Below are 21,585 nucleotides of genomic sequence, written 5' to 3'. Positions count from 1 at the left end.
GTAGTGATAACTACAATATTATTAGGTCTTTCCCTTTCCTATATTTACTGTTTTCTAGCACTTAATTATCTCAGACCTAAGTGTTTCAGGCTACACTCTGAACAGGTTGCCATTTTTCCGCTAAGTCAACACAGAGCTGTTTTTGGACAGTGAATGATGTCCTTCTCTGTGTGGCAGGCAAAGTAGGACGTAAATGAAGGACTCATTAAACATTAAGTGAACTCAAAAAGGAAGCTTTAATCCTGACCACTTTGCAAAAAACAGAAAAATACAAAACTCAGATAAAGCAGGAGCCACGAATTTACAGTCTAGGAACGAGGTGGGATACATAAGGCTGGAGATTTTAGTGGGGACCACGTGGACCGGTGGTAGTGCAGGTGAGCGGGTAGCCTGAGGCCCAGAAGAAATGAACTGAGGTAAAATAGAAAGGTAGACAGGTTGATGCCCAGATAACTTCAGGCTTAGAATGGCTGGACAGTGAGCATCACAAACTGCCAGAAAACCGAAGGCGATCCATGAATGTCCTGCTAATCAAAGTAGTACATAAAAGATGGTTGGCCTGTTACCACTTGAGAATGAGACAATAATCCGACACCCAAGAGCTGTCACACTACTCCTTAAATAGCCTAGCAAATGATGCCTGATGCTCTGCAGGTGCATCAGGAAAACCCTGATGATCACAACCATGACCGCCTGCACTAAAAAAGGAAAAGACACACAAGACAATAGAACACATGCAGTCCCAAATCCTAACATAAACTGATGAAAACATGATGAAAGGCATGGGAAACACAGGGTAACTAAGAAAGAACTAAGAAAAAGTCTATAAAGTGTTGGGTTTTTTGTGTGTTTCTTTGAGAAAAGACAAAGGTGCTCAAATGATAAGTTTTCACAATTTATTATTAAATGGTTAGAATGTCAAATTAGTTTTACATGGCATGGTGGACTGCCGTCTCTCTGGCTTGGAGGCAAAAGCTGCCACACGCAAGCAGTAAACACTTTTATTGCGTGTGGTAAAAACAGAGCGTTAACATGATTGGTCAAAAGTTGGAGAAAATCCTTTAGACCCCATGTCCTGCATATGTTTCATCTCCTGCACCTTTCAGACATCTCCCTTTATGGAGATGACAGTTCTGCAGGCAATACTCCCATCACCATGGCAACCACCTCTTTTCCTTTCTGTAGAGTTAGAAAAGGGGGAAAAGAGCATTCCCTAATAACCAAAATGTATTGCCCTGTTTTCCTCTAGCAGAGTCAGCCTTAAAGTTTTATACCTTCTGGTGCCATCACCAGCCTTAGCAGACCCCTCACACATTCCTTAGAGACAGGACTAGACCAATTCAATTCAATTCAATTCAATTTTATTTATATAGCGCCAAATCACAACAAAAGTCGCCTCTAAGCGCTTCATAGATACAGAGAAAAACCCAACAATCATATGACCCCCTATGAACAAGCACTGTGGCGACAGTGGGAAGGAAAAACTCCCTTTTAACAGGAAGAAACCTCCGGCAGAACCAGGCTCAGGGAGGGGCGGCCATCTGCTGCGACCGGTTGGGGTGAGAGAAGGAAGACAGGATAAAAGACATGCTGTGGAAGAGAGACAGAGGTTAATAACAGATATGATTCAATACAGAGAGGTCTGTTAATACATAGTGAGCGAGAAAGGTGACTGGAAAGGAAAAACTCAATGCATCATGGGAATCCCCCGGCAGCCTACATCTATTGCAGCCTAACTAAGGGAGGATTCAGGGTCACCTGGTCCAGCCCTAACTATATGCTTTAGCAAAAAGGAAAGTTTTAAGCCTAATCTTAAAAGTAGAGATAGTGTCTGTCTCCCGAATCCAAACTGGAAGCTGGTTCCACAGAAGAGGGGCCTGAAAACTGAAGGCTCTCCCTCCCATTCTACTTTTAAATACTCTAGGAACAACAAGTAGGCCTGCAGAGCGGGAGCGAAGTGCTCTAATAGGGTGATATGGTACTACAAGGTCATTAAGATAAGATGGGGCCTGATTATTTAAGACCTTGTATGTGAGGAGCAGGATTTTGAATTCAATTCTGGATTTAACAGGAAGCCAATGAAGGGAAGCCAAAACAGGAGAAATATGCTCTCTCTTTCTAGTCCCTGTCAGTACTCTTGCTGCAGCATTTTGGATTAGCTGAAGGCTTTTCAGTGAGTTTTTTGGACATCCTGATAATAATGAATTGCAGTAGTCCAGCCTGGAAGTAATAAATGCGTGAACTAGTTTTTCAGCGTCACTCTGAGACAGGATATTTCTAATTTTAGAGATGTTGCGCAAATGGAAGAACGCAGTCTTACATATTTGTTTAATATGTGCGTTGAAGGACATATCCTGGTCAAAAATGACTCCAAGGTTCCTCACAGTGTTACTGGAGGCCAAGGTAATGCCATCCAGAGTAAGAATCTGGTTAGATACCATATTTCTAAGCTTTTCAGCGCCGAGTACAATGACCTCAGTTTTATCTGAATTAAGAAGCAGAAAGTTAGTGGCCATCCAAGTCTTTATGTCTTTAAGACATTCCTGCAGTCTAACTAATTGGTGTGTGTTATCTGGCTTCATGGACAGATAGAGCTGGGTGTCATCTGCATAGCAGTGAAAATGTATGCTGTGTCTTCTAATGATGCTGCCTAGGGGAAGCATGTATAATGTAAACAGAATTGGTCCTAGCACTGAACCCTGTGGAACTCCATAATTAACCTCAGTGTGTGAAGAGGACTCTCCATTTACATGCACAAATTGGAGTCTATTAGATAGATATGATACAAACCACTGCAGTGCAGTGCCTGTAATACCTACAGCATGTTCTAATCGCTCTAATAGGATATTATGGTCAACAGTATCGAATGCTGCACTAAGGTCAAGAAGGACAAGCACAGAGATGAGTCCACTGTCAGAGGCCATAAGAAGATCATTTGTAACCTTCACTAAAGCTGTTTCTGTGCTGTGATGAGCTCTGAAACCTGACTGAAACTCTTCAAATAAGCCATTCCTCTGCAGATGATCTGTTAGCTGTTTGACAACTACTCTTTCAAGGATTTTTGATATGAAAGGAAGGTTGGAGATTGGCCTATAATTAGCTAAGACTGCTGGGTCTAGAGATGGCTTTTTGAGTAAAGGTTTAACTGCAGCCACCTTAAAGGCCTGTGGTACATAGTCGATTATTAGAGATAGGTTGATCATATATAAGATCGAAGAATTAATCAATGGCAGGACTTCTTTGAGCAGTTTTGTAGGAATGGGGTCTAAAAGACACGTTGATGGTTTGGAGGAAGTAATTATTGAAGTTAACTCAGAAAGATCGATTGGAGAAAAAGAGTCTAATTTAACATCAATGGTACTAAGAGTAGCTGTAGATAATATTACATCTGTGGGATGATTATTGGTAATTTTTTCTCTAATGATAAAAATTTTATTTGTGAAGAAGTTCATGAAGTCATTACTAGTTAACGTTAAAGGGATGGTTGGCTCAAAAGAGCTCTGACTTTTTGTCAGCCTGGCTACAGTGCTGAAGAGAAACCTGGCGTTGTTCTTATTTTCTTCAATCAGTGATGAGTGGTAAGCTGTTCTGACTTTGCGGAGGGCTTTCTTATAAAGCAACAAACTATTTCTCCAGGCTAAATGATGATCCTCTAAATTTGTGACACGCCATTTCCTCTCCAGATTACGAGTCATCTGCTTTAGGGTACGTGTTTGAGAATTATACCACGGGGTCAGGTACTTCTGATTAGAGACCTTAGTTTTCACTGGAGCTACAGTATCCAGAGTCGTACGTAGTGAGGAGGTGAAATTATTAACAAGATAATCGACCTCTGTTGGGTTAGCGTTCAGATAGCTGCTCTGCTCTGTGTTGGTACAGGGCATTGACGATGATAACAGTGGCTGGATTATATTCTTAAACTTAGTTACAGCGCTTTCAGAAAGACATCTACTTTGATAAAGTCCACTCTCCACTGCTGCGTAATCAATTATTGTAAATGTAAATGTTATCAAGAAATGATCAGACAGGAGAGGGTTTTCAGAAAACACTGTTAAATGTTCAGTTTCTATGCCATATGTTAAAACAACATCTAGAGTGTGATTAAAGTGGTGGGTGGGTTCTTTTACATTTTGAGAGAAACCAATTGAGTCTAACAACAGATTAAATGCCATGTTGAGGCTGTCATTTTTAGCATCAACATGGATGTTAAAATCACCCACAATAATTATTTTATCTGAGCTCAGAACTAAATTAGATATAAAGTCTGAGAAATCAGACAGAAACTCTGTGTAAGGCCCAGGTGGACGATAGATGATAACAAGCAAGACTGGTTTCTGAGTTTCACAGCTGGGGTGGACAATGTTAAGCATCAGGCTTTCAAATGAATTAAAAGTCTGTCTTGGTCTTTCATTAATTAATAGACTGGTGTGAAAAATTGCTGCCACACCGCCCCCTCGACCTGTGCTTCGAGATTTCTGGTAGTTAGAATGACTCGGGGGTGTTGGTTCATTTAAACTAACATAATCATCCTGCTGCAACCAGGTTTCTGTAAGGCAGAGTAAATCAATTTGTTGATCAATTATTAAGTCATGTACTAACAGAGACTTGGAGGAGAGAGACCTAATATTTAATAATCCACATTTCACTGTTTTACTCTTTGGTTCAGATGTGGATACTGTATTGTTCTTTCTTTGTAAATGTTTAAGTTGTTTGTTGCTGGTTTTTAGTTTGTTTTTTGTCTTTTTGGAAGCTGACACAGTCTCTATGGAGATGGGTTTTTGGGGGGGTAGCAGGAGGAGAGAAGCTGCAGAGAGGCGTGTAAGACTGCAACCTGGTCCCAACTCTGGATAGTCATATTTTGAGGGGTTTAATAAATTTGTCGATATTTCTAGAAATGAGAGCTGCTCCATCCAAAGTGGGATGGATGCCATCTCTCCTAACAAGACCAGGTTTCCTCCAGAAGGTTTGCCAATTATCTATGAAGCCCACATCATTTCTGGGACACCACTCAGACAGCCAGCAATTTAAGGAGAACATGCGGCTAAACATGTCACTCCTGGTCTGATTGGGGAGGGGACCCGAGAAAACTACAGAGTCCGACATTGTTTTGGCAAAGTTACACACCGATTCAATATTGATTTTAGTGACCTCCGATTGGCGTAACCGGGTGTCATTACTGCCGACGTGAATTATGATTTTACTGAATTTACGTTTACCCTTAGCCAGCAGTTTTAAATTTCCTTCAATGTCGCCTGCTCTGGCCCCTGGAAGACAATTGACTATGGTTGCCGGTGTCTCTAGCTTCACATGTCTGAGAACAGAATCACCAATTACCAGAGTTTGACCCCCGGCGGGTGTGTCACCGAGTGGGGAAAAACGGTTAGACACATGAACGGGTTGGTGGTGTACCTGGGGCTTCTGTTTAGGACTATGCTTCCTCCTCACTGTTACTCAGCCGCCCTCTTTCCGCAGCTGCTTGGGATCTGCCGGGGAACAGCTGCGGTGAGTGAAGGGTGCGAAGCCGAGTCTCCAATTCAGTAATCCTGGCCTCCAGAGCTGCAAATATGCTACATTTGTTATAGATATCATTACTGCTAAAGGAGGCAGAGGAGTAACTAAACATCTGACACAATGAGCAAGAAAGTGCAGGAGGGACAGGTGAAGTAGCCATGGTGCTAACGAGTTGGCTACGAGCTAAGCTAGTGAAACAGTACAGAGACAGTGAGTGAATACTTTGGCTATAAATTAGGTAGTGAGTACACAGAAAGTGTGCTTCGGATGAAGCACGTGAAGATTATACTATGAAAAAAGAATGTATTTAAAAGTTGTTAATTAAACTGCTAAGCAAATAAGCTACTCAGAAACACAACTGTGTTTGAGCAGGAACAGGAAGTGATACTCTACCACAGAGCGATCGAACACCATAAGAAGAGGCCATAAGAAGATCATTTGTAACCTTCACTAAAGCTGTTTCTGTGCTGTGATGAACTCTGAAACCTGACTGAAACTCTTCAAATAAACCATTCCTCTGCAGATGATCTGTTAGCTGTTTGACAACTACTCTTTCAAGGATTTTTGATATGAAAGGAAGGTTGGAGATTGGCCTATAATTAGCTAAGACTGCTGGGTCTAGAGATGCTTTTTGAGTAAAGGTTTAACTACAGCCAGCTTGAAGGCCTGTGGTACATCAATGGTACTAAGAGTAGCTGTAGATAATATTAGATCTGTGGGATGATTATTGGTAATTTTTTCTCTAATGATAAAAATTTTATTTGTGAAGAAGTTCATGAAGTCATTACTGGTTAATGTTAAAGGGACCAGGGGCATGAACACAAGGGAGGTAAGAATACACAGGGATTCAAAGAATACAGTATAGACTGAAACTAAGAAAAGGCTCAATATAAAAGAAAAAAGAAAATTGGGAATCTAAATATAACTGAGAAGAAGAACCAGGAAATGTCAAAATCAGGTAGACTCGAAACACCAAGTGTTAGAACCAGTGTTTGGAGGCGTGACATTGGTGTTTGACCTTTTTGTTTTTTAGATTAGATTAGATTAGGAGAAACTTTATTAATCTCTCAGGTTCCTCCTGGAAATTCAGTTTCCAGTAGCACAGCACCGACAGAAGTTGCATGTTACAGATACAATAAAGAGGAATGAGAGTAAGGATATGAGCATAAATATACCATATATACACATATACACATATATAAATACAGAATAAATAATAGCAATAAATAGGAATACCAGCGTATTGCACATTTGAGTGAGTCTATTGCACAGTGATTATTGCACAGTCGAATATAAGAAAAAATATTGCAAATATTGCACAGTGAAGAAAAGCACTACAGCTCAGTTGTTCCCGCCCTCCTTTGTCCTCCTTTTCCCCCTCCCCTCTCCTCCAACGAGGAGTTAAACAGTTTGATGGCGTGTGGCGTGTGACTTGACACACTGTTCTTAAGATAGACAATTGGTACAGTTTTTTTTCCACCTTTAAATTGAGAAAAGACAGTTATTGTTATCATAAAAATCTCATACATATTCTGTTTAACCAGTACTAACTCTAAATGGCATTACTAATACCTAATACAGGTCCTAGTTTGGATTTGGGTGACCTCTACTTTTAAGATTAGGCGACAAACTTTCGTTTTTGGTCAAGTTTAGAGTTATGAACGGATCAGGTGACACCAAACCATCTCTTACTTATGCTTTTATTTTCATTCCCATGTGGTGATTCACCACTACAGCATGTCATAGTTTGTATGTTGACATTGTCTCTCTGTGCTCTTCCATTTTCTCCTCTATAGCTCCTCTTTTCCAAAGCCTTCCTCAGCTTGGTTCTGCTGGAGATTTCTTCCTTTTAAAAGTGAGTATTGCTGCTCATTGGGGATTATCTTATTCTTGGGATAATCTCTATTAAAGCTGGATCTTTACATTTTAAATATGCAATATCCATTCAGTATCCAACACTCATTTGTACAGTTTTAATTCTTCAAAACAAAACCTTGCTCAGACATATTAGTTATACTGATATAATAGCATCTGCTGCAGATTTGGTATCTGCACATCCCCAATATGAATCTCCCATCCCAAAGATGCTCTGTGGAACTGGAATCTGGTGACTGTGGAGGCCATGTGAGTACAGTGTGATGTTTCCATGATTCAGTGTATTCGTCCTTCACATGATTGATGCCAAACCTGTCACAGTTTGAAGAATTAATGATGCAAGTGTAGGACTGAAGGCAGACAGAAAGCTAATATTTTATTAGGTTGCAAACAGAATTACAAAATAGAAAAAAACAGAAATCCAAAAGTCATTTTAGAGATCCTCAGAAACCAGAAGGAGCAGAGGGTGGAGATAGACCGCCACAGAGACAAAGAACAAAGGGAAGACAGGACTATAAATACTAACTGGGAATGTTAAACTGGTATGAAATAACATGCAGGTGAAAGTCATTATAAACAGGAATACTTGGGAGACTACTACTCACAATAATACTATACATTATTACACAAAAACTACAAAAAAATACATCAAACCCAACAATCCAAAACAAAGTATCTACTGGAATTACATTTACAGGAATTTCAAAATTATACAAGTGATCAAATGCTGTTAGCAGTTAAATCATTTTTTAAATATCTTTTCTTTCAGACCAAAAAATGAAAAGACTACAGCAGAAAGGTAATACTATAGATCTTAATTTCTATTGTTTACTTTATACCGGAGTACACACATTCATCCTGGGTGTTGCTCGTCTGTCTTCTTGCTTCTTTCGTCCTAAATTTTCTCAAAGCAACATAATGAAGGTTGTCCTCTTGGGTGCTCTGGACACCAAAAGAATCAAGATAACAATTCAACAAGAAATGTCATTTCCTAAAAACACATGAACTTCCACACTTTAAAACTCACCTCTAAATTTACAGAATCATTTGTGTTTGAGTCTGCTGAGAAAAAAAGGAAATGATTTAAACTTAAATGCCACTATTTTTAAACACAAGAGTAAAATATGAAAACAGATTCTAACCTCTGGATTGGCAGTTGTTCCTCTTTTTCATCTTATACACTAAAAAAGTTGATAACACGCTGATGATGGTGGTGAGCGTTAAAGCTGCGCTTAAGAAATACATCAGGGCAGGAGAATCTGTAAATCCTAGAAATGACAGAGCTATTTAGCTTTTCATCTTCAGTTCATCAAATATGATCTGCTCCTATCTATAATACCATGTGAGTTAGTGATGGAATTTCCGGCTCTTTTTAGAAATCCGGCTCTTTTGGCTCCGAACCGGCTCTTCAGGTTGTTTTGTTGCTTTAATTATTTAATCATTAACAATAATATAAAATTATGCAGAAAAGGAATAACTAATGTAGAAAAAGTGGTTTTATTTATATATGTTTATATATGGCCCCTAGAGACAAAGCACGTAAAAACTCTAAAGCATATACAAACTCCAAAAAGCACGTACAAACTCCAAAACACATTTCTAGCGTTTACTGAACTTCCAAAACAGAGCTACCCAGATCACTTAAATTACACAATTGAAAGCATGTGTGTATTGTTTGTGTATTTATAGACAAGCACTCATATTTATTCAAATAATTTTAAAAAAAAGTTCATTTACCTGTTACTACCACACACCAAATCCGGTTGTTGATACTTCCTGGCTTGTGTAGCCACTAGGTAACAAAAGCTCAACACTGCGCCCTAGCATCCTGGAGCACTTCTGTTGTCTTTTGTACGTGATTCTGAGTTTGTACGTGTTTTGGAGTTTGTACGTGCTTTGTCTCTAAGGTCCACCATAAATATACTTTATTTATTCACTCCACATAAAATGTAATAAATAAATCATATAATACAAAAACAACTATTTACATTTTAAACTTTTAACTATTTAAATTTTCAGCTTTTTCCTTTTAAACAAATTTAACGTGAAACAACTCAAAACGTGAAACAACACAAGCCTCTGGCTCTGTTCCTGTGCTACTGCGAGTGTAACTAACGCCCCTCCCCCCTCTGCCCAGCGCAAAGTACAGGCCGCGCATGTGGAGTTTAGCGGAAAAAAGGCCGAGAGAGAGGGTGAGAGAAAGAAAAAAAAAAAAAAACCCTCACGGCTCCCAATAAGGAGCCGGCTCGCGTCGTTCACTTCAAAGAGCCGGCTCTAAGAGCCATTTCGTTCGCGAACGACCCATCACTAATGTGAGTCACCTCTGCTGGAAAAGCGACTTACCCCCAAAGTCCAGCTTGGTCCCGTTTCCAAACAGTATGTGTCCACATAGGGCGACAGCACAGTAGATCCCAGAGTGAGACACATTCAGGCTCTCAATTCTCAAGTTATAGACACAGGTGTGTGTGCTTTTGTTTTCTTTCCTCTCACACTGATCATTTCTGACTCCATGGGTGTAAATGAGTCCTGGTTGAGAATCTTCAGAGTCTTTGAACCAGTAAACACTGTGTTCTGCATCACAGCTCAGCATAGTGTGCACCATACAGTGCAGACTTACAGAGCCTCCTGGCTGGATGGTCTCAGATGCTGACTGATGAACTAAAGCTTGTATGTTTAAATCTGAATCATTGACACTGACAATAATGGTCTCTAAGAATGTTGATGTGCGGAAATAGGAACATATACAGTAGTAAGTTGCTGAGTCTGAAACACTTAAGTCTGAGATAATCAAATGTTTTTTTCCTTTTTCATTATCTAGTCTGAAACGTGCACTATTGTTGAATGGATGATGAAATTGTACAAAATTGGTTTCTGACTTATAGAAAGTAGAAATGAGTTTTGGTTTCTCTCCTAAAGTTTGTTTATACCAGTAAAAACGTGCATAAACATTCTGTTCATTGTAACAATGTAAAGTCACTCTGTCTCCAGATTTAGCTGATATAAAACGTGCTTCCTCATGAACAGAGGAGGATAAATGCATGTTGTTCTTCTGAGCTGTGGTGAAATGAAAGACAAAGCAAATACACATTGTGGAACATGACAGCTGAGAAAAAAGACCTTAAAAGAATTAGATTGTAGTTAAACACAAACTTACCAATTACACCCAAGAACAAACATATCAGATAGAAGACAATGTGTGCAGATGCCATTGTTCCAACAGTCGTACTGAATAAAAGAATGGCGACTCTTCACTTTTAAGAGTGAAGATTACATTTCATTGGCCAATCAGAAGCTATACAGTATATGGAAAACTAGATCACGTGATCATTGACGTCTGTAGTGGTAAACTTAGTAGCTGAGAAAAGAAAATAGAAGGACATCATGATTTAGATCAGAGGTGAGATATACTAGATGTTAACTCATTAACCCTTTAAGACCTACCATAGAACCAAGTCCTCCAGAGCTTACTTTATATTTTTACATGCTGTGGAGCCATTTTTGGGAGCATTTCAAGTTGCTATACATCAATACAACTGTTATAGCCCATATTTTAATAATATGTATGTGTGACAAAGTGGGTGAGAAGACCATTTGTCCATATTCTTAGTTAACATTCTTGTTTTGATTTAACCATATTTCACATGTAATCTGCAATAGGCAAACATCTACTATCCCGGGTTTGTTTATGTTTTGCACTTTTACAGATTATATAATATAACATCTTGGTTTAAATCAATTCCTACAAGTTTGTTAAGTTAAAATGTTATTTATTTCAACTGTTAAGTTGTATTGTTTAGAACTTACCTTACCTACCTGTCTTCCAGAAACAAAAGGAGGAAATGTAGTTTTACTTCCTGCTTTATAGCTTCTGGGTTCATCTGAGGTCACAGGAAGAGACCAAGTGCAGAAGGGGAAGAACTCTTATAATTTAATAAAGTTGATTTTAGAGGGTTTATGAAGAAAGTAGATTTATTGTTATAATATGTATTGATTACACTACAGAGTTCATGTTGCCAGTAAAGAGGAGTAGTAGAGGTTTAAATATATTCATGTTCATCGTATCTACCTACTGAATGGAATAGTCCAGAGGAGAAATTGTTTGATTAAGTGGACTATTTAAGCAGAAGAACTCAGGTGTTTCAAGAACAAAGGTTCGGGTCAGTGTAGCTGTGTGCAGTTTGACCTTAATTTCCGTTGATTTAAGTTCAGTTATGTTTATTTGAACTGAGTTAATTATAGAGTTGATTTTTTTTATTTGTTTCTTTGTAAATATTGTTTGGGTCACAAAATGGTGACTAAATCACTTGCTACACTGGACAGCATCAGTCTCCTGCACTTCTTTGACCGCATAAGTCGAGTCCTACCACAGTATGCCATAGTAACTACATTAATTGCAAAAAAGTGCAATAAACTACAAAAAAAGTGAAAATCGTTTCATCGCAAAACTTTCCTAGACCCGCCCCTGCACAGTTACTAGTTGTCAGCTACAAAGGAGCCTGGTGTTATTTGTCTCTCAGAAACAGTTCATAACTTCCCTTCAACTCATTCATGTCACCTGAAAGGTAAACCTGTTTCTCAGAGCTGTTCAGCTCTGATGATTCAGTAAGGACATCTCCTGGTTTCATCTTCATGTTTCCCTCTCACCAGATAACCAAACCGATATCATGACCAGCAGCTTTTACAGCTGTGGCTCCAGCAAACATCAGCTGATACTAGAAATTAATATTAAATAAATTCTAACAACAGCTGATCAAGCTTAAACGTGCTGCTGTTGTTTAGCGCGACATCCGCTGGTTTCTTCTTTCTGGCGCAAAGTGGGCGATCAATAAACAAGAGAGAAAAGCCGATCAGCTGATCATCAGTTTCATGATTGAAGTAGAAACAGGGGAGGGAGAGAATGAGAGAAGAAGAGGCAGCTGTGCAGCGTAAAGACAGAATAAATCCAGCTTTGTGTCTTTTTTTCATTATAGCTAAAGTACGGGACAAACTGCGTCTCTTCTCAGCTCAATACGAAACACGTAATATTTTCTCTGAATGAGGGACCATTCCATTTTTTAAGGAGCCGTTGGCAACTCTACTAACTAATCTTATGAATAAAATAAAGTTCACTATCAGTAACATCAAAGAACCCACCCAGCTGTATAGAAACTCCGTCATGCTAGCTAGTAGCAGTACGAGTTATTGTAACTGACTGTCAGCACAACGAAAATAAACTCCACCTAAACTTGGTTTATATCTGACCCAGATAGACTGCAGGTCATAACTTCTTACCTGAAGTTCAGTTCACCTGATACTCAGACTGGCGGCTGCCTCGGGCCTCTCCTCCTGCCTCCCCTTCCCTCATCCACCTGCTGGCCTCTGTGGAAGCTCCGCCATAGCCACCACCAAACAACTGAGTTATTTTAACACATCGACCTGCATCTGGCCAATCCACCACCTTTCATTGTTCATGCCGTTACAAATTATTTTTTAAAAATAAGTCACCGGGCATATGCCCGGTATGCCCGATGGCCAGTCCAGCTACGTTAACCTGCAACCAAATCTGCAGCTCCATACAGCAATGTTACGACTTGGATTATATCTTATAACTCATAACTCTTATGTTACCTCCCCTCAGTAGCATACTGTCTGAAATACTCGACGGCTGCAATAATTCTTTAAGTGTTATTTTTTCCTTGGTATTCTAATTTCACCAAAGTTTACTAAACTCAACAAACTTAATATTACTTACCGGGACATTTATTCTGTCCTCATTGTCTTTCACCGAAAAATTGTTTCCTGCGGTGCCGTCTTTCGTGCTTGGCTCTCTTACCTTTGCTAACGTGATGCACATAGTGCAGAAGCCGATGCTGCATTCACTTACACTCGGATATCTGAGCTTCACCGTGAAAACATAATCGTACATTTGATATTTGATTGAATTTTATTGTTTTGGCTTAAGGGGGGACATGGGGTGGCCAGTCTGGTTGGGGGGGTGGCCTGTGCCCCCCCAGGCCACCCCGCTGGACACGCCACTGATACTATTAGGCCTCTGTCTATATTTACTGTTTTTTTAGTAATTAGACCTAGTTTTGGTGTAATTTTGTTCTCGGGAAGTTTGCACTTTACCATCGTGCTCTTGTCCGTTTGTGCAATACAGGTAAAAGTAATACCCATATTCATGTTGTAGACTGTTCTCTATGTTCTTCCTCTGGCACATTAATTGAAATCAGCTGATTAAAGTGCAAATACAAGTTGGTATTTGGAGGTGAAGGTGGAGAGTGAAGAGAAGTGTGTGGCGTGGAGCGTGGACGGAGTGTACTCCTAGGAGCGTGTGTTGAGTGCAAGCGTCGTGTGGATTCCCGGAACCCATCTTTTCCCCCACTTTGTAAATAGCTCACCTGGTGTTTCTGTAAATAAAGACTCTTTACTGTTCCCAACCCAGAGCTTGTGCGTGAGTCCATCCAGTCTCGTTGTGACACTAACAATTAAACTACTGAACTACTTTTTCAAGTAATGGGTTCCATGCCTAAGCAGCTGCATCAAAGCCTTATATAACCTATTTCACTCCAATGTGTCAGATGCAGTGGCATAAGACACTGTGTAGTGGAGTGGGATTATGATGTGGGGTTGTTTTTTCAGGAGCTCAGCACAGCCCCAGTGATAGAACTGTTAATGCTTCAGCACACCAAGACATGCTGGACAATTTCATGCTTCCAACTTTGTGGGAACAGTTTAAGGATGGTGATCATTAATCACAGTGCAGATAAATCAGAAGAATGTTTGCATCATGGGATTTGTACAGGTTTTAGTGGTTAATTTATCTCTCATATGAGGATTTATGCCATGTATACACCACAAAGAGCCTTATCTTACCAACCAGTGTACTCCAGAATGTAATCAGCCACACTCATCTGCTCTTGTTGCTAACTGAACAAACAAGCTGTTGTTGCAGCCATATGGTGCAGCATTGGGTTAATTTCCTTATCAAAGACACTTTTGAAATCCCTGGTAAACTCAGCACAACACAAATCCTTGCTGCAGTTGAGAATGGCCTAAGCCCATCTGACAGTCCTTCAGACTTAAGAATCAGGAAACTGATTCTTAAGGAAACTTAAGAATCAGGAAGTTTCTTAAGTTTCTTAAGGAAACTTAAGAATCAGGTCTGGTTGAAGATCTGGTTTTCTTTTTTCCCATCCAAAACTCACTTGGAGGACCACAACTGGTGGAGTCAAATTGTTGAATGTTGTCAATGTGTTTCATAAATTTGTAGTCTTAGTTCAAACTGTAGGATCAAAGACATTTCTTTGTCTCTGACCACTTCTCCAGCCAATTTGGTGCTGGAGGAGGCTGACGTGGGTTTTATTAGGCACATCCTATCTGAAAGATCTGTTTCTTGTGTTGTAAGCTTCTTGCTTTTATGATCCTTTCGGTAAGCAGGAGGTCACACAAACGCACCCCCATGCCACACACACACACACACACACATGTTCTTGCACATGCATACACACACACACATAGTGTCTTGTCTTTTGTAACCAAGGGGGGGGGTTTACGGTGGGAGGTGATTGTGTTGTGTTGTGTATTGTAACAGTTTGTCAATAAAAAGGCTACGAGGAGAGCTGCTCTTTGAAGGACTTGGTTTGGAGACAGGTGAGGAGCGTTTAGCTCCACAGCCTGGCTCTGACCAAGCTCTTCCTCATTAGCGAGTAAAAGACCGGTTGAAGATGTTCTGTCTTATTTTCGTTCTTCATGAGGAATAAGTCTCTAAACTAGCGGGGCCTGTGGAAGCACAGACTCAACAACAACCACAAATCATTTTCTTTAAGTGAGTTCAAGAATATTGATTACAAAATAGAAAGAGGTGACTATAATATACAACAACATAACTACAGGTTTATTTAAAAAAAGAAACACAAAAGCCCCAGATCATATTACACATTGTTAAAGATTGAAAAATGTAGTAAACTTTATTGTGCACACAATTTGGATGTCAACATCTAATGAATGCATGTGTCACAGCTGCAGTGGCCGACGTGGAGTGATGAGGGAAGGCCCCAAGTGCAGGAACTGATAACTGGCATACTGTGCGCGAGCTTTATTTTCCAGTGTGGATGAAGTACAAAGAAAAGTAGAGAATGGCAGTGACTTAAACTAAGAAAGACCTAAACTGGGAAAGCTAATGAGAAACCCACAAGCTGAGACAAAGAACTAGAAAAAACCTAATCCACAGAGGGAACAACGCAAATGAACAGAGAGGATGACAAGCAGACATACCAGCAACAGAGGAATACACAGGGCTTAAATACAAGGGCAGGAAAACAAGAGGATGGGGAACAGGTGGGAACACACTCAAGTCTAAAAAAAGCATGTTACTACGTGGAGATCTGGAAGGCTGCTCCAAAAATGATCCGATTATATTTGAAATATTTGTTCTATTCTCTTCCAAACCCCAGCTGTGTATAGTAGGTTTTGAATGTTTACTAAAATAAAAATAAAAGCATCCTAACCTAACATCTCACTTGTTTGTTTTTATCCAGGCATACATGTGTACTATGTTTATTAAGAGCAGTGTTGGGGAGGTTACTTTTAAAATATATTCCACTACAGATTACAGAATACATGCCCCAAAATGTATTTTGTAACGTATTCAGTTACATTACTCAATGAGAGTAACGTATTCTGAATACATTGGATTACTTAATATATTATCATGCTGTTTGCAACTACATGAATGTACTATTGCTGTGTAATTTATTACTATTACTGAAGATTACTCGCCATACCAATAACAACTGGATTTTTAAATCTTAATATAAAATGAGTAACAGTAGGGTCGACATTAGGTAAGGCTGCACTTTTTGCAGTGATCTCGTATAGAAAACTGTTTCACGCGTATATAAAACAGGTCTTAAACCAAACTTAAACCAAAAATACAAACCCTGTGACAGTATGGATTTTTTGTCTCACTAGAGTGGAAAAAATGTAACCTACTGCTTGACACTAGAGTAAACACATTCATTCTGAGTTTTCCTCTGTCTTTTCAATCTGTTGGGAAGGTTAATGCTTAAAGCAGCGTAGTGGAGGTTGTCTGCATCATGGCTGCCCTTGTAAAAACAAATTTGAGAGGTAGATCAAATTACAGTTTCTGGAAAAAAATATTTCAACGTAATATGTGCTAAAATATTTTTCAATATTACTTTAATCTGAACAGAAGAAACGTACCTCTGCAGAGGGAGTTGAAAGTCTTGCTTGTTGATGGCCTGAATGTAAAATACAAAAACAGCAGTCTCACTTAAAAGTCCAAATCAGTGAATAAAAGCTGTCAAATAGAGCACTTTTTTCCAGTACCTGATTTGAAGTAGTTTCTTTTGCTCATCTTGTAGAGAAGAAAAGCCAGCAAAACAACCAAGGTGGAGGTAAAAGTCAATGCTCCACTCAAGACGTACACCAAGACAAGAGATTTTACCTCATCTGTAAAGAGCCAAGTATTCTGAGCACAGACTTCTCTATATGTTAGGTTTTCTTTTCAGATAGATAATAAAATAACAGTCACATATTTGGGTTCTATACTGCTACTTACCTCCAAACACCAGCGTGGTTCCTCCTCCAAACAGTATGTGTCCACATGAGGCGACAGCACAGTAGTAGGTCCCAGCATGAGACACATTCAGGCTTTCCATTGTCAAGTTAGAGACACAGGTGTGTGTTCTTTCATTAGCTTTCCTCTCACACTGATCATTCCTGCCACCACGGGTGTAAATGAGTCCTGGCTGAGATTCTTCAGAGTCTTTGAACCAGTAAATACTGTGTTCTCCATCACAAGTCCCAGTGTACACTGTACAGTTCAGAGTCACAGAGCCTCCTGGCTGGATGGTCTCAGAAGCTGATTGTTGGACCACAGCCTTGATGTTCAAATCTGAATCTTTAACACCAACAGTAATGCTCTCTGAAAATGTTGATGTGTGTAAATAGGAACATATACAGTAGTACGTTCCTGAGTCTGAAATGTGCACATCCGAGATTATTAAGTTGTTTTGACCTGTTTGAGTATCCAGGGTGAAGCGTGGATCACTCTTGAATTCACTGTGAAATGTGGCATTTTGTTCATATACATAGAAGGTAGAAATGAGTCTTGGCTTCTCTCCCAATGTTTGCTTATACCAGTAAAACCGTGGAGTTACACCTTTTTTACTGTAACAATGCAAAGTCACGCTGTCCCCAGTTCTAACTGATATGAAACGTCTTTCTTGAGCAACAGATGAGAAGAACTCCTGGTTGTTCACCTAAGCTGAAGTAAAATAAAAGACAGAGCAAATACATTTTATAGAACCTTAAAAGCATGGAAATATATTCAGACTGCAGTTTCAAAACCATAAACTCACCCATTTCCCCTAAGAGCAAACATGTTAGACAAAAGACAAACGTCGCAGGTGTCATTGTCTTTAAATAATCCTGCTGAATGAAAAGAATCTCAAACCCGTCTCCACTCTTGTTAGAGAAGACTGTGTGTGATTGGCCAAGCAGAAGTGTCACAGTATGTCTTTTAAGGAAAGATGATCACATGTTCAGAGCAGCCAATAGTGTTAGACTTCATGATTGAGGCAAAAAAGAAAACTAAAACTGTTTATAAATAAAGAAAACAGCACTGATCAATCAACTCTTTGTACACATTTTTCTTAAAAATTCTAAAGGCCCGTCTTTCATATGAGTATGTGGACCAGGGATTACCCCCATCTCTATCTGTTGATTTTCAGGCATGGAGGAACAAATGAACCCTCCATAGGAAAAAAGCAAAGACGATATCAGACACGGTGGTTGAGGCCTGATGGACCGGTTTGAGTGTTTCCGAACTGCTGACTTAATACAACAATATGATAGTGAGTGATTTTACCATTCACGTAGATGCTGAAAACAACAGCCTAAACACTGCATTTAATTAGCTAGACTCAAAATGTAAATGAGCCCACCCACCGCTTTAATCATATTCTGTATCTTGTGCTATATGGTGTAGAAACCAAGCACTTAAGAGTATCCCCTAAAAAGTCAGATCATTGCTTAATAACATTGAAACTTACAAAAATAGGCTACACAGCAGTGGGGAATAACTTTCATTAGAGTAGATATATTTCTGAAAGTGCTGTAAGCAGATTTAAGGATATAATTTGTCCACTTCTTCAGTGCCATGTGCCAACACAATAGAGAGCAGCTACCTAAACTTTCCTCCCACAGAGGTCTGTGATGTTGTAAACAGTGCTGCATTCTCACTCCATATGACTCTGGATACTCTGGAACTTATAACTTATAACTTCTAAGTATAATAATACTAAGTTCTAAGTATAATAACATCATGAGGTCATTCAACACCACTCAACCACAAACTCGAGACAAGTAATTGTTAATGGCTGCACACATTCAGATTTGGAGCAATGCTTTTCATTGATGTGCTCGTTGCAATTTCCTCTTTCTCTGGTAGAAAGAACCGCCAACTCACAGGAAGAAGGTTGTGGGTTTGAATGGTCTTTGAATGGAGTTAACACAGTCTCTGCCTATATGGGACCTCTAGCCACATGGTAGATAAATCTATTGAACGTGTGCTCTAAATTGCTGTGTGAAAATGTGTGCTTATGTGATTTAGAATACCAGGTTATTCTGAGCTGAAGTAAAAAAAATAAAGAAAGAAAGAAAACACATCAGAAACCAGTGAAAGCATGAGAATACTTGTATCACTGCAGTTTCAAAAACACAAACACTTATCCATTTCTATCAGGAATAAACATCTCAGCTAAAACTCTGCAGATCTACTATCATGTTAAAATATTGTCAACCCTTTCTTCACTTTTGAGATATTTGCATTTGATTGGCTATTCAGAAGTTACACAGTACTGTATACCATATTTACATAACCTGAACATGAACAACAATGTTTATATAACAACAGTTATCTGTTACTTATGTCTGAGGAAGACACTCCATGGTTTGGGTTTACTATGGTTTTGGTGTTTGAGTAATTGAGTTGGGCGGGGGGATTGTGGTGGCTAAGCTCGAGATTCACATTTTTACATTGGGAATGACCAAGATGGACAAGATTAGAAATGAAAACATCGGAGGGAGAGTTCAAATAAGTTAGACAGACAAAACTGAGACGGCTATGTCTGTCAAAAGCTGACAGGCATGACAAAATCAGGAAGACCAGGGAGAAAATTAATGGATATGGTGAAAAAGGGATGCAGAGGGTTGGTGTGATGGATACCAACAAATATTAAAATGTACAAAGAACTCTATTCACTAGAAGAAAATCCTACTCACAGAAGCTCAATCATGGACAATAAAGAGTGTAAAGAATACATCAGTACAATGTCACGCCAATTCTACATCTATAACATAATAACTAACGGTGAATTTGCAACTCACAAAGCTCATTACATATACAAACATGGGCTTTTGGTATCTCCATAGTTCTAGTTGTGGCACAAAAGGAACCATTATTGATCGGCGACACCTCAGAAACACTGCTTTAGGACAGGAAATAATACCTCACGTTATAGTTGACACACGTCAGACATCATAACTATTATTGATTTCCAGACACTGTAATGTCAGTGTGATCCTTAAAGACGTGGATTTGCTTATCAGTAAATTAGACCTTTTAAATTTGACCTCAAAACCTTACAGCAATAAACCACTGTGGTATGGAGGACCACAAGAGCCGCATGCATAGAAATAAAGAATTTCTGCTTAAATAATGAATTGTACAATAAATTATGCAATTGTAAACCTTACTAAAGTAATTTCTTATTTAAAAAATGTAATTTAAAAACACTATTTTTAAGTCAATATTTTAAAATGACTTTTCAATCCATTAATAAATACTTCAAATCCAGCTCTCAAGAAAAATCTAATTTCAAAAATCATTTTCAATTTCCAAATTAAAAAACTGATTTTCAAAATCTTTTTTAAAACACAACTTATATAAGAGAAATAAGTAAACAGATTAAAAAATCTAAGAATTATTTCTGACAATTCCAATGGCCAATGGTGATTCCACTCCTCATTTGAAAATCCATGTCCCTTTCCTGTTAGCTCACGTCTTAGCTATTATTTTTGCAAATAGACTAGCTTTGGGATTAACTATTGGATTACCTTCTGGATTAGCTATCAGATTAGATTTTAGATTTTTTTTATCTCATTTATGAGATCCTAAAGCAATGCAAATTAGCCACACGGCGCAATGTAAGGAGCTCTGAGATTGGTTGGACAGACATAGACTTGTTGCCTGGATTTTTCTACTCTGCTATTTGTGCTCATAGCTTTGCTCTGCTAAGAAGTGCGTGTGCTTGTACAAAGGCCAACCAGCTTTGAAATGCCACTTTACACTCTGCCTGACAAAGATTTAATAGAGATATGTGATTGAGAGGTGAACAAGGAAAGGGACCCTGCAGTGAAACAGCTGAACCTCCGAGTGCGCGCCTGTGGACTCAGCCTGACCACCTGTTGAAGCTAACGTGCTAACATGGCTAATGCTAGCATCAGCGCATGTAACCCCGCTCCATTAAGGGCCATTTCTCAATACTCACGTACGCAACTCTGTACTCATGTTCTCGCAAACTTCATAAGTTCACACGGGAGTCCGGACTTCCTGAGAACGTAGCACGATTTTTGTACAATTTGAACACGAGTGTACTTGATGATGTCACAGGTTAGCCTAACATGACCGGGCTGGATCAGCCCACTCAAATATCAGATCAGAATTTTACAGTAAACATATATATAAATGTTACTGTGTCAGTTTTCTTTGAAAAATAATAAAGGAAAAATATTTAATAAATTACTTTACCTGTACTATAGCAGGATGTGCTATAGTACAGAATAGGATGGTGCACATATTTCAGAAATTTAACTATAATTTTACATGCAAGCTCACTTTTTCCGCAGGTTAATTTGCAAGCGATATTTGTATCGATTTCATACAAATACCAGCATGTGAGGCCCAATGTCTTTTGACCAGACAAGAGCAAAGTAATGCCATAATGAGCAGTGCTAACAAACCACAGCATTTCACACTCAGTTTTAGGACGTTGCAACAAAGAACAAAGGGAGAGTCAGACAAACTTGCACCACAAAAATGAGCTTTGATGGTGACTGTGCTCTGCACTAAAGCACACGAGCCACTCTACATCACAACTTTCTTTTGATGACTCTATTATCTTAAAATTAAAG

General features: G+C 39.0%; 2 protein-coding genes across 2 annotated transcripts; both read right to left on the bottom strand.

Annotated features, from left to right (window-relative positions):
• Nucleotides 1–8,649: 8,649 nt before the first annotated feature.
• Nucleotides 8,650–13,337, bottom strand: LOC146523242 (uncharacterized). The gene is made up of 2 exons (XM_085145991.1): nt 10,541–13,337; nt 8,650–10,440 (listed from the first exon to the last, which is right to left on the bottom strand). Exons 1-2 carry the CDS (start codon nt 10,593–10,595, stop codon nt 9,704–9,706), a joined length of 792 nt encoding a protein of 263 aa, XP_085002117.1. The 5' UTR covers nt 10,596–13,337; the 3' UTR covers nt 8,650–9,703.
• Nucleotides 13,338–15,196: 1,859 nt separating this feature from the next.
• On the bottom strand, nt 15,197–18,102 carry LOC146523241 (uncharacterized). The gene is made up of 6 exons (XM_085154199.1): nt 18,097–18,102; nt 17,751–17,759; nt 16,949–17,651; nt 16,717–16,839; nt 16,591–16,628; nt 15,197–16,472 (listed from the first exon to the last, which is right to left on the bottom strand). The coding sequence occupies exons 1-6, from the start codon at nt 18,100–18,102 to the stop codon at nt 16,356–16,358; spliced, it is 996 nt and encodes a 331-aa protein (XP_085010325.1). The 3' UTR covers nt 15,197–16,355.
• Nucleotides 18,103–21,585: the final 3,483 nt, after the last annotated feature.

Source organism: Neolamprologus multifasciatus, chromosome 3, assembly GCF_963576455.1.
Source record: "Neolamprologus multifasciatus chromosome 3, fNeoMul1.2, whole genome shotgun sequence".
Classification (NCBI taxonomy): domain Eukaryota; kingdom Metazoa; phylum Chordata; class Actinopteri; order Cichliformes; family Cichlidae; genus Neolamprologus; species Neolamprologus multifasciatus.
This window is presented reverse-complemented; position numbering and strand designations above follow the sequence as displayed.